General features: G+C 48.9%; 1 protein-coding gene across 5 annotated transcripts in view; it reads right to left on the bottom strand.

Moving 5' to 3' along the window:
* The window catches only part of SCAF11 (SR-related CTD associated factor 11), an 867,779-nt gene that overhangs the window by 76,098 nt on the left and 773,958 nt on the right, over positions 1 to 17,723 (bottom strand). For all 5 annotated transcript variants that reach the window (XR_015295546.1, XM_086919086.1, XM_086919088.1 and 2 more), the window contains exon 15: positions 1,958 to 2,128. Coding sequence is in view for 4 of the 5 variants with exons in the window: in XM_086919086.1 (XP_086775212.1) it covers positions 1,958 to 2,128 (171 nt within the window). In the remaining variant the exon portion in view is untranslated. The remainder of the gene's footprint in view (positions 1 to 1,957; positions 2,129 to 17,723) is intronic.

Below are 17,723 nucleotides of genomic sequence, written 5' to 3'. Positions count from 1 at the left end.
TGTAGGGGTGACCTATGGATGGGACTGGCATATTCTTGCATCCGCTGAGTCCCTCCAGAATCTTTCCAGTGATGCAAGGGGAGGAGCCACCTCGGGGACAAGTGACCAGCAGGAGAAGTCTCCCTATGTTGTGATGGAGACGGATGAGCAGGTCTGCTGGCTTCTGGGGAGGCTGTTCTCACAGAAGGATGTCTGGAGGAATGAGAGGAAGAATGGCGCAATGCTGATTCCGTTACTAGAACCACCGATTCTTCTCTAGACCTCACTGAGGCGGGTCTTGACGTCTGCCATGTGCCCCTCGACATCAAACCGGACCTCCTCCCCGACTTCGATCTCCGGTGTGATGTTGAAACCGTTCTCAACGCCTCTCTGCTCCTCGACGTCGGATACCTTGCAGTCGACGCCTGGACATCCCTTCGTCTCAACGTTGAACATCGACTCGATGGCGAACGCCGTCATTCAGAACCAGATGAAGGGGCTATGCATCTCGACGCTGAATGTCGCCTGGATGACAGAGGAGAGAGAGGTGATGAACGCTTGTAACCTGGTTGATGCTGGCCACTAAAAGAGGGTCCATCAGGGTGTCATTAAAAGTCAGCAAAGAGTCAGTGGCAGAGCCAGCCAGGACAACCTCTTATTTCCAGCTGTGTGTGGTGGGAGTTCAAGAGATCAGATCCTTTCTGCGACATCAAGATCACCAGAGAGAAAGTTGCAAACTGGGGAAGAGGGGAATCGGATTCCTGCTACAACAGAGAGGATACTTAACAGTTGTGGCCTAGGGTGTTGCAATTTAAGGCATTAAAAAGCTTATATTGCGTTGATTAGCTGTTCCAACACTATCACTGCTGTGTTTTAAGACAATTATTTGCGTGATGCCCTCGCTAAAAGAAAACTATAAGAAGGTGAAAATGTACAGATTCTTGATGCGACCATGGAGATAAGACCTCAGTTTGGCAAAGATCTTGGGTTTGGTGGTGTAGGGAGTGATGGTAAGGAGCCTGGATATGTTGCAGACATGCAAGTTGAGTGCCTTTCTTGAACACAGGCATGATCGTGGTTTACTGGACATGATCTTGAATGTTGCTGGTGTGGACTGTAGATTGTTGTAAAGGGAAAAAAAGGCACACTAACATCTTTATTAAGATCATTTAAAAGAGCCTTGACTGCTATCTATTCGGTCAGTAGGCAAATAAGCTTCAGTCTATAGACACTGCTTTAAACACCTGGTGGCATAACTTTGCATTATGGTACAATCCTTAAAGGGAAATGTGTTCACAATCCAGTAAAGCAGCCTAACAAGAACTGCTACTTCAGGTGTCAGATTGCAGAGAATCACAATGCCCAAAATTGAATCCTGGAAAGATGGAATCATTCAACCTCTGAGACTGAATAAATTGCACCCTGGATTTAAGCATTACCACCACATTATATTTCAACAACTGGAGATAATTCAGTTTGAAAAGTGCCTCTTATAAATATAATATGTGCATGATGGAAAGGGAAACTTCTATATGTCAACTTAAATAACTTCACAGCAAAGCATTTTGGAAATTATCCGACATCTTATAAGAGATGTAGAGTGTCTAATAAAGTAGATTAAGTAAAAAGTAGGTTTATGTTGTAGTGATCAGATGTTGGAAAACAATTTTTAAAGCATGCAACAAGAAACATTTCTATGCTGGAGCATGTTTATTTAGAGGGCAAAACATCGTTTTTTATATCCACTCTTGGAAACGAAGAAGTGAGCTCTCTATAATCACCAATTAGGTTGTACACTTGCAGGTTCAGTAGGGTTCTGTTACACCAATGACATCTGGATGAGAACCGATTGAAAGCCATTAAATTGCTTCAAGAACAGCTGGAATCTCTGACAAAGTGAACACCCAGAAAGCTATTACATTATAGAGAACGTGACTGTTTCAATTCTGAAGACTCTAGATTCTACTTCAATACTTGCCTTATTCCCTGCTAATGATTTAGCAGTATTTGAAGGTCTGTTGTGCATGGTTAACGGTGCCTGGTTAGAACTTGATCCAGCAACTGCGCCTGTTTTCCCAACTGTTGCTGGTGTAGCAGGTAAAAGTAGTGTAAGCATGTTGTTACTCACAAGAGGAATACTGGGATTAACCTGTTAAAAGAATGAAACAATTTATTGGTATTTAATTAAACCTTTTGGAATAGTCAAACTGAAAGTGTTTCTCAATGTTTTATCACTAAATTCTCGTGGAGCAGGGCCACTATTACTCAAGGAATTTGTTAGAGCTCGTTTGAATCATTGTCACCTTCCTAAAACTGTGTGGGACGTATGGAAGTAGGACACCCGTGGTGCTGCATCAGGGTTGAAAAATATAAAGCAGTCGTCCCTTGGGCCCATAAAAAGTGGTTGCCCAGGCGATCTGAGAAAGCAGAGAGCACAAGGTCTCGTCTACCTGTAACAGTGCACTTCCGAACAGGGTGGAGTTGGTAGTTCAAGGAGGGACTTAACATGGTCGAAAGCGCACAGAGAATTGAAGAAGGCCCAGAGGAACAGTATGGTGCTCAATTCAGTGGGGAAGGGATCGAAGGGGAGAGTCTGGATGGACACAGTGGGCACTATGAAGATGAGCTGCACCAAAGGCTGGGGATGTACATTACTCTAACAAAATGTTCACCAGTGGCCAGTCTGGTGAAACAAGATTGCACATGATTTGTGGGACTACCTGAGGAGATCTAAGAGGAATGCGGAAAGCACAGCAACTGATTCATACAGTTCGAGATATACTGGTCTCTTCAGCTAACTTTTTAGTATCCTGATGCCTCTCCACTTGGACTGAGGGGAGTTGGGACTCATCCATACGATAAAGCCTTTGAGCATTTAAAACAATGTACAAAAGAACACAATCTGGGCCTCGTTTACACAGGTGAAAGATCCCTCTGCCGCTAAACTGTTGAGGTTCAAAACACAAACACCAGAAAATAAAACCCTTTTACACTTCACTTACTCCTGTGCCATGGCCTTCTTCTTCCACTTAGACCAGACCTTCTCTCACAGAAGGTGGGCCAGGGTCTGTATCTGAACCTTGACGTTCATGCCTGCAGACTGAGTAAGGCAACCTCGGCTCCTATCTGCCAGTAGAAGTGGTCAATATTATCCCGTCACTGCAATCCACAGGCTTTTCCTGTGTGACTGCAGGACTAGTACATGGAAGTAGGCATCATACGGGTTGAGTGACACCATCCAGTTTCTATATTTCAGAGCCAGTAAGAAATGGGATAAGAACAGCATTTTGAACTTCTACTTGCAGACCAAGGATTTCAGAATACAAAGGGCCAGAATGGGACTGAGTTCCCCTATACTCCTTGAGAAAAAGGAAACAAGAGAAGCATTCATGCCCTATCTTCACCGCTGCTGTCAACACCTTTTACACACACCTTTGATTAACAGTGAGAGAACCTCTTGTTGCAAAATGCTCCAGCTCCTTGGGTATGGCTGGGAGGGAGAAAGGATGGTGGGGGTAAGGAGGGTTGAGAATCCTGAAAAAGAAGAGCATAGAACAAGTGACGTGTATAACTGATAGGACCCAGATGTCAGAAGTGATTGATTGCCATTTCTTGAACTGGAAGGCTCCCATACCGCCCCACAAGCCACATGTGTTGCCATAAGGGTTGATTAATGTGCTTTAGCTACAGTGTGGTGATGCAAAAAAGACTGCTATTAGTCTCTGTAGCCCTTTGAAGTACCACACCATCTGTACTGCTGAAACTCACTGGGGGCTAAAGAGGCTGATGCCTTCAAATGAGCATGCCCTCAGAATAGCACAGAAATTTGCACTACTGTTGAAGTAATGGTCACGCCGGGAAGGCCAGTACCAAAGACATGACCTAGTTAAAAGTACTTCAGAGCAGATTTGGCCTTATTGCCAAAAGGCAGGATCCATCAAGGGAGATATCCATTAAAGAAGCCCGAACTTCTTGTAAATAGCCAGTAGAGTGCATAATGGCATGGCAGCAGATGGCAAGTGGGAGGATCAAAGATTGGGCAGCCACGATTACGAAGTCCAGAGCGGAGTTATTTACTTTGCAAAATCTTGTCCATCATGCGCCATCTGCAACGTGATGATGGAAATACTCGGGAAGATAAGGAACAACCAGTTAAGTTATCTCCCACATGACATGGGAGTACTGTGCTTAAAGGCAAGTTACATTAGTTGACTAGTGCAATTTCTTTTGGGCTCCATACCCGTTGGGGAGGAAAAGTATCAGGATTTAGTTTAGAAAACAAAGATGCCTGTATCACAGGGATTTCAGGAGGCAGGTGAGATAGCAAGAATTTCAGATCCCCAGGAGCAAGGCGATGACAATTGCCAACCTAGCAGATGCTGGCTTGTTCAAAGACACTAATGGGGGTCCATCCGTGTTCCTAAAAGGCAGCAAAGATTCAGTGGCAGTGACAGCAAGTACAGCCTCTTCTGGCTCCAGCTGTGAGGCTGGAGCCAGATTAAGCACTGGCATAATACCAACTCAGACTCCGAGGTAGATGCTGAAGCCACGTCATGGAGCAAAATTCACGGCTGGATGACATACCTACAGTCCTCAAAAAATATCAAGAGCAAATAGAATCTTATCTGGTCCTTCCATATAACCTCCTGGAGGTCTTCGTCTTGGGGAACGTTACGGGTCTAAGGTGAGCCAGAGTGCAACCTGTTACATTATCTGGAAGCAGAGTGGTGAAGATTACCCCAGTACCAATCCTGGGCCGGAGCCATAAAGAGAGTAGTCTTCCTCTGCTCCAAGGCCTTGAGATGCATGCAATTGCATTTTTCACATGGCTTAGAATCATGGCGAGGCCGAAGAGACCATGTACAGACATTGTGTAGGTCTGAAATTAAACTTTGCCATCATGTGGTGATCAGATTTCAAAGTCTGAAAGCTTAAGAGGAGGTACTCTTCCCTTAACACTGCACTTGAAAATCGCTGGGTGTGGAAAATAAATTGTATTCAGTGTGCCTGAGTGGCATCGTGTAGAGATCCAGGACAAACATCAGGTGCAGAGCCTGGACTCTGTGCGGTGCAATGACGTCACCTAGCGGCATAGGATAGTGTTTAGAGTTTCTGGATCCAGTCTGGCACCTGGCAGGATTTGTAGTATTTCCCCTTCTGGACAGACTTTTGTTCTCCCTTGGTAACATATATTAGAAGCTTTAAGCTGACTTTGCTTTGCGCAGACACACACAATGTAGTTGGGTTTGCGACAGGCTATTATTTTAGCACGCTATGTATATTATTTGTTACTCAGTGACTTTTCCTGGGATTTAGTGAACATTTCATACAGGGTCTAACAACATAATGTACTGTTTTTCTAGTGCCCGGTCAGAAACATCTTCTAACGTTTCTAGACATAACACGGTAGCACAGCTGCAGGTTTTCTAACAAGATAGTTTCTATAATATAAACTGTCTCAACTCCTTGGAAGTTAGAGGGGACTCCAGCAGAGGGATCAGTCTTGGAACAGAGGCAGCAGCCTTGTGCAAACTGAGTTAACACCTATAATGTGGACCCACCTAAATACACACACTAGGTATGGGGTTGGGCGCTAATGCCAGAGCTCACTAATATATTCCTGTGCGCACATAGAGAGGATAGGCTAAGAGATATATTAGTTGCCATGATCGGGCTGTTCATAGTTTACACTCCGAGAGTAATATTAATTTCTTTTCTTAGCTGTATTTGTTAACTAAACTCAGAAAACCTGCTTCAAACTAGACTACGATAGTTACAATAAATATATTGCAAATATCCTTTTTGTGTTTCTTTTGTTTTCTATGGACATGCATGAGTGAGAACGAAAGGTGATGATCTGTTTACATGGGTCGATTGGGGACTAGAGGTTCATGTTCTAGGTTTGCCGAAATCACCTGTTACACTGGAAGGTTAGGAGTTCAGAGGAGGCACTGTGAGCTAGTTGGATTTGGGCCTACAGTTACTGAAGTAGTAGTGAGACTCCGTCATTACATTCTGACTCACTGGTCTCACAAGGCACAGTTCAGTTTCCAAACAGAATCCTTGCAACAGGGCACCACAAATGGTGGTTTGGTACTAAATTAACGTGTCTCCTGAGTAGTGCTTGAGTTTGCCCATAGGACCCTCATACCTTCTGTAGGAGTGTAGGATCTGCGTCTTATAGTTACTCCCCCTTTTTGCTGATGTTTCACTGTTTTCGACTTAGTCTAGCTGGGATCCGTCTATCCAGGACCCCAGCCTAGCTGCTTTCTCCTCTAAATTGATTGCATGCACTTTAGGGACACCCCAGATTGGATTCTGGGGTACCCTTATAAGTCCCTAGTATATGTTACACTATGTACCTAGGGCATAGGTACCCCAGAGGTCTCCCAGGTGCTGCAGCATGTAATGTGCCACCCCTGAGAGACCACTCAAACTGACACCACAGGTCTGCTACTGCAGCCTGTGTAAGGTGGTGCATGCACCCCTAACTTAGATATAGGTTCACTATATCTACCTTAAATCACTGTTCATTTAAACCTATCAGTCACCCCTTTGGCAGGCCTGATCAATCCTGAAGGCAGGGTGCTGGGTTTTATGTGAGAGGGTGCCCATGCATGAGCAGAGCCCCTCTGCAGCCTTCGGAATCTATTCTCTGGGGTTGTTCTGTGATGCAGCCGACCCTATACTCTCGGTAAATGCTAACTTTAAAACGGCTGCTCAGAAGCATGTTGTGTTTGGTGTCAAACAACTTGGAATCATACCTCCCCACCAGTAACTGGCGGGGGAGCTATGATTCCACCCTCCTAAAGGGAAATATGCGACACACAAGTACCCCCGGTACCAGCTTTCTCAACTGGGCATCACAAAATGGATGCCGCCAGCCACAGATACGCGTCTGCCCTCCTGCTGCTGAGCTGGAGCAGGGGAGGCTGGACAATAGGCTTCCTGTCACAGGGAGGTGTAACCACCTCCCAGACAGTCTTTACTGTATTGGGGCTGGGTAGGTGCACTAAGAGTGCTTTGATGTCTGCACTGGGGGCACATTTGGTGTCCCCGTGCATAGTCCAAACCAGTTGCTGGAGCCATTGGCTCCTGCTCTGGTCCGAAACTGGACAAAGGACATAGGTGTAGCCACCCCTCTGTCCTGACCCTCCCATAGGTGGGTCCCCAGAGTTTGTCCCACCCCTTCCTTGGGTATAAAGAAGGAACCCCTGACTACAGGCCTTTAGATTTTACCTGAACTGAACTCTGCTACAGAAACCAAGTACTACGACGATCTGCTGGACGACTGAAGAAACTCCCTTGGAGTAAAGGAGTTACTCCCCTGCTAAGCAGGCACCAAAACGCATTTGACCAGTTTGCTACAGATTCCTCAACGTAGAATTATCCCCCGACGTGAGACTGGATCTGTAAAACTTTTTTGCTACAGCATCCCTGCGCGCCGGTGGGGGATGGCACCATGTAGCTCCGCCTAGGCGTCGTCCGCGTACGTGACGTCACCGAGGTCACATTAGTCCCACCCCGGCGCACCTACGTCAGTTTTCTTCTGAGAACTTTTCCGCGCCACAACGCGGAGCCATCAGACAAAACTGGGACAGATGCAAAATGTCATGACAACAAGCAGCAGGACTACAACCCCAACCAGGAAACACATGGCCCTAACTCCTGGATCATTCTCAACCCCTCCAGTCTCTCCAAACATGCTAGAAAACCAAAATTCCATACGGATCCAAACTATCCACCACTCCCTCCCCAGCCTTTCATGGTAATGTTAATATCTCCATCTACAAAACAGGTAACATCCTCATACAAGCCATGCCATCCCATCTTGCCATCTTCGAACTCCACTTCTGCACTATGTCCCTCCTCCTCGAGCACTCAGCACCTAACACTCCTCCTCCCCAAACGAATAACACCCCTAACACCTCCCCCCCGCTCCACCTCCACTCTTAACCACCCAATTAACACCGCCACCCAACAAGGGACCTCACTATCTCCCTTCTGGGACCTCTCTACTGAAAATGGCATCCCCCATCCACAATCACTTACCTCACATCCCCCTCTTATCTCCCTCTCGCTTATCTCCGTCTCGCTCTCTCTATTCCCCCTTGAACTCCCTCTCTTCGAACTCCTCCTTGAGAAATGGGTTTCCCAGAGCTCTGCCGAGATGCCGCCACGGGGAGTTGGGGTTCCACAGGGTTCTGTGTTGAGCCCCACATTGTTTAACATCTTTATGTCCCCTTTGGCGGCCTTGGTGGAAGCATATGGGGCCCAGATCGTCTCCTACGCCGACGACACGCAACTCCTCTTCACATGCGGGAAAGACCAGGAGTTTGATGGAGGGAGAATTCGGGACTGTCTTGCATTGGTCTTTGACTGGTTCCAACGGAACAGTCTAAGGGCCAACTCAAGCAAGTCCGAGGTTCTATTCTTCGGTTGCGTTGCCGACCCGGAGTGGCAGCACTGGTGGCCGTCCGACATGAGCCCTCCTGCACAGTCTTCCTTGGTGGCAAAAAATCTGGGTGTCAAGCTGGACAACCAGCTGTCGCTGAGAACACATATTCTGGGTCTGGCTGGCACCTGTTATGGAATTTTGAAAATGCTCCGTAAATTCCTGCCCCTGCTGTCTGTGGAGCACAGGCGTATTACTGTGCAGGCTCTCGTTGGCTCTAGGCTAGACTATGCTAATGCCCTCTTTCTTGGCCTCCCTGATTACCTAGTTCAGCGCCTACAGGTGGTACAGAACTCTGCCGCCCGGGCTATTTTTGGCCTGTGTAGACGAGCCCGAGCCTCCGGGATGCTACAGGCGCTACACTGGCTGCCTATCCGGAAGCGGATCCAGTTCAAATCCTTGACTTTGATGCACAAAGCTCTGTTTGGATCAGGGGCTGGATACCTGCGGCGGAGACTGGCCTTTTATCGACCAGTCCGCTCCTTGCGTTCGGAATCCCTTTATAAAGCGGTGGTCCCTCGGGTGAGGAAGGCCCGCACGGGAGGGCGCTCTTTCAGCTGCAAAGCTCCCCAGCTGTGGAATTCGCTTCCTCTTTCGCTGCGCAGCACTGCCAATCTGCTCCAGTTCAGGAAGAGCCTGAAGACCTGGCTTTTTAATCTTTAGGCTGTTCTTACTGCTTCTGCTTCTGCTTCAGTTCTTTTTCTTATTCTTTTTGCTGTGTTGTGTTATTTTTATTCTGAGTTGCAGGTGGAAAGCGCCGGGACACTCTTTTCGAGTAGCCGTGCGCTATACAAGAGCGTTATAACATAACATAAATGATAACCCCCTCTCCCAATCACCCACCTACCTCTCTGCTCCCACGACCCCACTTACTCTCGACCCACCAAACTACCTCCCCCTGGCCCGACCATTCGCGTACTCCTCCGCACCCTCCCCTCACTCACCTACTCCACCGGAAACTCTATGCCCTCCAAACAACCTAACCCCTCCACTGACACTTAACAGCTACATCACCCCTCACTCCTCACCTACCCACTCCCAAACACCCATTCACCACTCCCCTCCAACGACCCCACATCCCTTCGTCTCGCCAAACGCCCTCGATCTGGCCCAAACACTCACGTACGCCACCGCCCTCTCCCCTCAATCACCCGTTTCTCCAGTAACTCTTTGCCTCCCAAACAACATAACCCTTCCACTGACACTTAAGAACTCAGTCACCCCTCGCTCTTCACCTACCACCGAATCTCTCCACCCACTCAACATGCTACCGTCTACAAATATTCAAGACCACCCCCTTTCCCCAGGCCATATTCCTCTTTTCTCCTACGCCCCCTCTATCCCCCCCAGAAACACATGCCTCAGAACCCACACTACTCCAAACCTGACCGATCTAACTTAACCACCGAACACCTCAAAACTCCCAGCCACATCGCCTTCCACCACACGTCTACTACCCTCTCTCCCCCCTCGCACACAATTCTTCCCTCCACAAATAACTCAGAATGCGCATCCTAGATATCTCACCTCTCATTAATTGCCCAAAGCCTACAAAACATTGAACGTGACCTCGTTAACGTAACTACTGCACTGACCCGACTCAGGAAAGGTTTCATCCTCCTTCGCGCCAAAACCCTCCACCACCATAAAACCCCCTCCCACCCTCCCTCAAAAATCCCTCACACCACACACAACATTTGAAGATCAATCCCTCTCCGCCGCGATGCACTCAGACCTCGCCGCACCTCTAGCCATCTCTCCCCGTCTGACATTGCCAACCTATACAACTCCTACCTTCCTAATGTACCAACCACAAACCACCCACTCTCCCACGCCCACATTCCGGTTATTATAGGTACTAATCGAACCCCTTCCTCCCCCTCTTTCCCAGACTACCACCACAACTCACGTTGATCCCTGCATGCTCTCCCCCGCTATGCAACCATACACCTCTTAAGTGCATGCTCTTCAACTGCCGATCCGCTGTCTTACACGCCACGGAAATCTCAGAAACAATCCTGAGTGAATCCATTGATATCACATTCCTCACAGAAACCTGGCTAAACGACCACTCGGCGAGCACACTCGACACTCTCCCCTCCTGGTTACTCGATTCTTAGAAAAGACAGACCAATCAGAGTGGGGGGGGGGGGGGTGGTCTCGCCATTATCTTCAAAAATGATTTCCAGTTATCCCTTGTTCCTAACCTAGGCTACTCCGCCCATCGAATACCTAGAAGCGGAACTATCAACCCTAAACTCCCTCCCAATTCGCCTACACAGCTTCTATCGCCCCCCCCCCCCCCCAGGTGCCCAACAGCCCTTTATTGAGGACCTATCTGAGCTCCTGACGAAATCTGCTTTAACCAAATCAGAAAATATCTTTCTTGGGGATTTTAACCTCCATTGGAATGACACCAATGACCCCAATATCTCCCTCCTCTCTACTCTCCTTGAGATCAGCGAACTCCAACAACTTTGCTTATCCCCAACACACTCCAAAGGTTTCATACTCGACGCCATTCTGTCCAATGATGATCTGACATCCGTGACCCATATCATCCCCATTGACTGGTCTGTCCACCACCTTATACTGTTCACCATAGATACCTCGGCAAGCCTCCCCGTCTCTAAAGTTAACAGACCTAAGAAATTAACTAGGAACCTAAAAGGTATCCCCCCAGACGCTCTCCAATCTAAACTCCAAGCTCAACTCCTTCTCATTCCCGACTCACAAAATGCCAATTAGCTCACTGAACTCTTTAATAATACTGTCACTGGTATTCTTGACGAACTGGCACCCCCTAAACTCAAAACCCAAAGAAACATCCCCTCTAACTCATGGTTTAATACTGAGTTAAATATTGAAAGACGGGCACTCCAACTAGCTGAAAGAACCTGGAGACACCAACCCTCTCCCACCCATCTAGCTCAACTTAGAAGTGCTAGGTACACATACAAAAAACACATCTTCAAGCAAAAGGTATCCTTCTTCCGCTCTCAAATAGATCGTGCCAAAAACAGACCCAGGGAACTCTTCAATACAATACGTAATCAAACTTCCCCAGCTCCTCCTAATATGACAGCCTCCTCGGCCAGATGCGACGAAATTGCCCATTTCTTCTTGGAAAAAATTGCCAAAATTGATCAATCCTTCTCACCCACAAAACCATCCTCCAACCCACTCCCTTACAACCCCTGTCACCCTCCCTCTTCTCTGCACCCCCAATCACTCCACAGACCTCCCTCCTACCACTGCTCCAGCTACCAACTCCCCTGACTCACAACTAAAGAACAATGCATCTTTGCTCAACTTCCTCCCTGTCACAGAGCTAGAAGTCCTTAAAATAAAGCCGTCCTCCCACACAAAAGACCCTGTACCCTCCAACCTTGTCCCCTTCCTAAAACATTCATCGCCCAATTCTGGACAAAAATTATCAACACCTCCTTCTCCACTGGCTGTGTCCCACCTCCCTTCAACTGGGTCAAATCTCGCCCATAATTAAAAATCCAAACGCTGACCCAAATGACCTTAACAATCTCCACCCTATCACCAACCTCCCCCTTCTCTCAAAGGTCCTTGAAAAATGTGTCCTACTACAACTAGACAAACACATCGAAAACTTTAACCTACTCGACCCCCTTCAGTCTGGATTCAGGAGAGGCTGCAGCACTGAAACGGCAATGCTCATTGTCATCGATGACATCCATCAATCACTTGATAATGGAGAGTCCTCCCTTCTTATCCTCCTGGATCTCTCCGCAGCTTTCGATACAGTCAACCACTCAGCCCTACTCAATGTTCTTATGACCCGTTTCGGTCTTAACGACACTGCCCTCAAATGGTTCACCTCATACCTTCAAAACCGCACTCAGCAAATAAAAATTCTAAATTGTCTCTCTAACCCCTCTCCCGTCTCCCTTGGAGTCCCCGAAGGTTCTATCCTCACCCCTTCCCTTTTTAAACTCTTTATGGAACCTCTCACTCTCATTCTGAAACAAGCAGGCATCAACTACCACCTATACGCTGATGACACCCACATCTATTACAAGATTAAAACTCACGCTGACATACTACACCTTAACAACTCCCTTCACAAGATTCAAACCTGGTTCCAGTCAAATAATCTCAAACGAAACCCAAATAAAACTGAAATCATCCTCTTCGCCCCTAAAAAGAACCGTCTCCCCATTCAATCGTGGATCTCAGATCTTAATGCACTCAACTGCCCACTCACACTGTCCAACTCTGTCAAATCGCTTGGCATTACTATCGACAACGCCCTCACCCTAAACATTCCCATCAAAAAATCTGCCAAAGGAGCCCTCTTCACATTACCTCAAGAAAATCAAACCATTCCTACCCATCAATGATTTTAAACTTGCAGTTCAATCACTGGTTCTCTCGCGCATTGACTATGGCAACGCCATCCTCAACGGAATCCCCAAGGTCCACCTTGCTCCTATTAAAACTGTGCTCAATCTTGCATACAGCTCCTCACCAAAACACTCCGCAGTACCTATCCAAGAAACTCCTTATTGCTGGTACCACTCGTCTTCTGAGAAGCTCCAACGCCCTCCTCCTAATACCTCACCTGCACACAAAAAAAGCAACACAATCTCGCTCCTTCTCTGAAAATGCCCCTACTATCTGGAACTCCCTCCCGAAAAACCTTCGCTATAACCCCTTGTACGCCAGCTTTAAAAATGACCTCAAAACCCACCTCCTTAACTACTACTGGGGTTGCTAATCCTGTGCCATGACTCCTGATCTCATCTCACTATACCATATCTGTCCCTTTAATATTGCTCCTTCTTACTGTAATCAAATGTACCTATATTACCAGTATGATACTGCTTCATCTCTTGCTTCATTCCTCCTTGATTTTGTAAATTTGTTGTTTTTTACTTTGTTATTATGCTTTTTATACCATTTGTGGCCTTATCCTATCATGATCATTTAAAGCGCTCCGATACCTCTGGGTCTAGCCAGCGCTATATAAAAAATCCCCCCCCCCCCCCCCCCCAAGAAACAAGGGGCAAAGGCATGGCCAGAGGACCCCAACCCAGAGGGTAATCGAGGGGCCAGGACTCTCAGGAACAAAAAGGAAAGGGAGGGAGGGAAGAGAATGAATGGAAGCCCCCCAATCTTGGAGGAACCAGAGAAGAGGAGCACAAGATCACCTGTTAAACCCCCCCCACCAATGCATCAGAGAAGAGGAAGGAACAAGCAACAAGACGGACCAGCCCGTCAAAGAGCGAAAGAATGCACCCACATAAGACATAGCTACCCACCGGAAGGAGAGTGCAGAAGACCAAACGAAAGGTCCTCGCAGAACGGGCGGGCCGTGAAGGAATCTGCGGCTAGAATCGTCTCTACCAGATACATCATTACCGAAGGCAAGTAACTCTTACATCTGATAGAGACTACTAGCCGCAGATTCCTTAACGTAGAATAGTTACCCTATCAATACCCAAGGGGAAGGAGGGTCTGAGAAAGGACCCCACCAGCCTGGACATAACAGGAGGTCCTACAGGGGACCAGTCTAACAGACAAGGCAGGGAACCTGGTCCCCCAGGCAAGGTGAACCCCCACAAGCAGATCACCAACCCCAGGAGAGGCGTGGGAGAAGAAAAGAAGAAAAAAAAAAAGCCCATTCACACTCAACAGAGGAAACAAAGGCATGGCAAAGGGAGGCTGAAGCACCCCCTTGCCCCTTCAAGGTAACAAACTCCAACCAAGGACAGAGCTAGGAAGAGAAGGCAGATCACCCTCGATGCTCCAAGGAGACAAGGGAAAAGAGATCAAGCTTCCCCCAACGGGAACACACCCCGCGAAGAGGGCAACTGAACTCCCCACAGCCGGAAGGCAATAGGGCAGACAGAAAGACACCGACAGCCAGAAGCAGTCGGAAGCCGGAAGAGGATCCAGAGCCACCTAGGAAGATAAGGCAGGCTGAGCCTGAAATAGGGAGGAACACAAAAACCATCTCAGTTCCAGGACTGAAAACATAAGAGTGAAGAAGAGCCTGGACACACCCAAAATAGGGTCCACACACACAGGCCAAAAGAAGTAGAACCAGAGCCACAACGCCATGTCGCCGACAGCAAGTCAGACCTGGCGAACAGTGCAACGACCCCGGAGAAGGACATCCCGGGGCGCCACCAAGGCAGTACAGTCCAGCAATAGGGAAATTGCACCGCAATGTACATAAACACCATGGAGAGCAGAGGCCAGAGGGCAACCACAACACAGAATCCCCAGTACAGAATAAGCTTACAACAGCTACCATTACCCCACATAGGGTATGTCAAGTCCCAAGACATGGGAACCCTCTTAGGAAGAAACTTCCGCAGCAGAGGACAACAGAAAGATCCGCGGGTAAAAATCCCGCCGGAGGCTTAGCAAGCAGCCAAAGAGAAAAAACAGAAGGCCTAATCTCAGGGCCAACCTGGAGTAGATAACCCAAGCAAAAACACAAAGTAAAGAAGGTCCGGCCAGCAGTCACCGGAGCCACAGTCCCAACAAAGGAGGACTCGCAGGCACATGAATCACACAGATCTCACAACTGGGGCAACCCGCCCCAACAAAGAGACAGCTACCAAAAACTAGATCAACTCACAGATCACTAAAGGGGAGGAGGAGTGTATGCCGGAGCGTGGAACATAAGAGGGAAGATCCACCAGCCGTTCCCGAACATTCTCCGGGAACACACTGTCCCGAAGCAAAACATGGCGGCGAAAGGCAACCGAAGCAGCCATGGCACGACCAAGCACCTCCGAGATGTCCAGAACGGAGCGTAGAATAAACGCCGTCAGCTCCAGGCCCTTTAACGCATGGTGCTGCAAATCAACACCAGCACCCTCCTGAGAAGCTGCAGATCCAACGGACTTCCCCAAGACCCACAAACAAGAGGTGGCCCTAGCCAGCACACAAAGTGTTAAGGGCCAGCAGAGCTGCACTGGTTGAAGAGAACATATTGTGCCCCCAAGAGTCCAGCCAGCGAGCCTCCCGTGATGGTGGCAACAACAGCGATGGCAGGGAGGGAAATGCAGTCCGCAAAAAGGGCCCACTGGCAGAGGGGTGGAGGGAAAGACACACCGGATCACGCTGTGCTGGGAGGTGCTGGGTCCCCCGTTGCGGGACGGCTCCAAGTCCCCAAAAGAGAAGAATGGAGCGAACATTCAAAGGGAAGCAGGAGTTCCTTACCACCAGAGCCCTAATGGTGAACCTCCAAAATGGGCAGCAGGGTCACCCATGCGCACAATTTCCACGGCCGTGGAAACAGCGCGAGCGAAGGCCGGACCCGCCTCCGAAGGGCCCCGCGGTGGGGAAAGCAGTTCATCTGTGGGCGACGGGCTGTAAGCTAAGGCGGCCATCCTTTAAGCCAATCGGAGCGGGGAAGGGCCAGGCCAGGAAAGGAGAAAGAGGCACCGAGGAGTGGGGGTCTTGCAATTCCTCAGGCGAAAACTGCGGCCGCGGTGACGGCGAGGAACTACCCTTAGAAGACGTCGGGGAAAAAGCCACGATGTGGCGGCTCGTCTCCGGTGAGGACAACACCAGCAGGCGCCCAACCTCCAGGGAAGAGGGGACGTCCGAAGAAGAGTCCACGACCTGACGCCTGTCCGGAGCCGTAGAGCCCGCAACCTGGAGCAGGGCGTCGTATTCGTCCAACACCAGAGGCGACTCCGGACAGGCCTCTGCCACATCACACAACGCAGGAGACCGGGGCTGGGCCAGAGCCGAGGTGGTCAAGGGACGGCGCCGACTCTACCTCCAACGAGGCAGCCGCCTGCGTGGAGGACGAGAGGCACCCAGGGAGTGACAAGGAGACCCCCTCCAGCCTTGACCCATGAGGAGACGAGAGGGGCCCACCGAACCCCATGGCGGCGCCAAGGCCGACTCGACCTCCTGTGGGGCAGCCGCCTGCGAGAAGAGACGAGAGGGGTCCGGGGAGGGACAAGGCGTCCCCCGCCAGCCTCGACCCATGATGGGACGAGGGGGGTACGAGGACCCCTGTGGCGCCACCAGGGCCAACAGCGGCCGGCGTCGTAGCGGCGTCACCTCGGCCTCAGACTAGATTTTCGCCTGTCCATAGGGGCTCGGGGATGCGACCCGAGCCCCGGCGACCTCCCGCAACACCAAATGGACTCCAGCAGGAGTTTGCGGCAAAGCAGAGGCGCCGTGGTCTGAAGGAGGGACCTCACGAAGGGCCGCACCCCAACGGCACCACATCCTTCAAGTCTGGAGCTGAGCCAGTCGGCCCCGGAGCCACCGGCAACACCGAGGAGGGCCCCGCACCATGCAAGGGATCCGCCGAAGTAGCAGGAGTGGGAGGAGGAGGAGAAGCCAGCGAGGCCTGCAAAGCAGCCGCATTTGTCTCCATCTGTGCTCTTGACGCCCCCTCACCGGGAAACGGTGGATAGGGGGGCAATACCCGGGCAGCATCACCTGCGAAGAGCCCACACCCCCAACAGGCCGGAAACTAGCCCTCTGGGACAAACTGCAACACTTACAGACAGGATACCATAATAGATGGATTCTGAATTTAAAGATTAGCAACAAACTCATTAATAAAGAAAATCCAAATGTCTAAACATTCACCACCTCAACAGCACATCCAGATCAGGTTGTGCTCACACCGCATCCTACACCAATAGCATAAATTATGCTATAAACATTTGCCACATTAGCTGAACATCTATTCAAGTTATATTGCCACATCTATTTTCTAATAAATCTACATATAAACCATGCTGAAAAAGTTAAGGTAAAGGTGTAATTCCTGCACACCCGAATAATAGGGAAAGATGCCTAAAAAAGAATCACCTGAAGCAGAAAAACAGACTATCATACAACTTAAATGTAACAAACAGAATGTGCTTGAGCACATGCATCTATGCACATAATGATGCACACAGTTCCATAACAGAATCTAGTCTACTCAAGCCTTGCCGGTCACTATTGAATAGGAGTCGCCTATAAACACTTTTACACTCCCAAACACAATATCACTAGACTCTTTGAATCCAGTCAAGAAGACTCTTAACACTGTTCAAGGCAACCAAATGATGAAAGTGATGTGAAATAATACGAATGACGGGAATTTGCTACACAAAAGCAATGAAATTTATCACGTTTTTTGGTGTATCATACTCTTGAATAACCTTGCAATCCTAAAGCGGCAATGCCAAAACCCTCTCTAGCTATTTATAAGGCATATTTAACCTAATTTGTTTTTTATCGTGTGGGTGTAAAAACACAGGCAAACCAACAAGGCCCGTGTCCT

Source organism: Lissotriton vulgaris, chromosome 1_1 (assembly GCF_964263255.1).
Source record: "Lissotriton vulgaris chromosome 1_1, aLisVul1.2, whole genome shotgun sequence".
Lineage (NCBI taxonomy): Eukaryota > Metazoa > Chordata > Amphibia > Caudata > Salamandridae > Lissotriton > Lissotriton vulgaris.
This window is presented reverse-complemented; position numbering and strand designations above follow the sequence as displayed.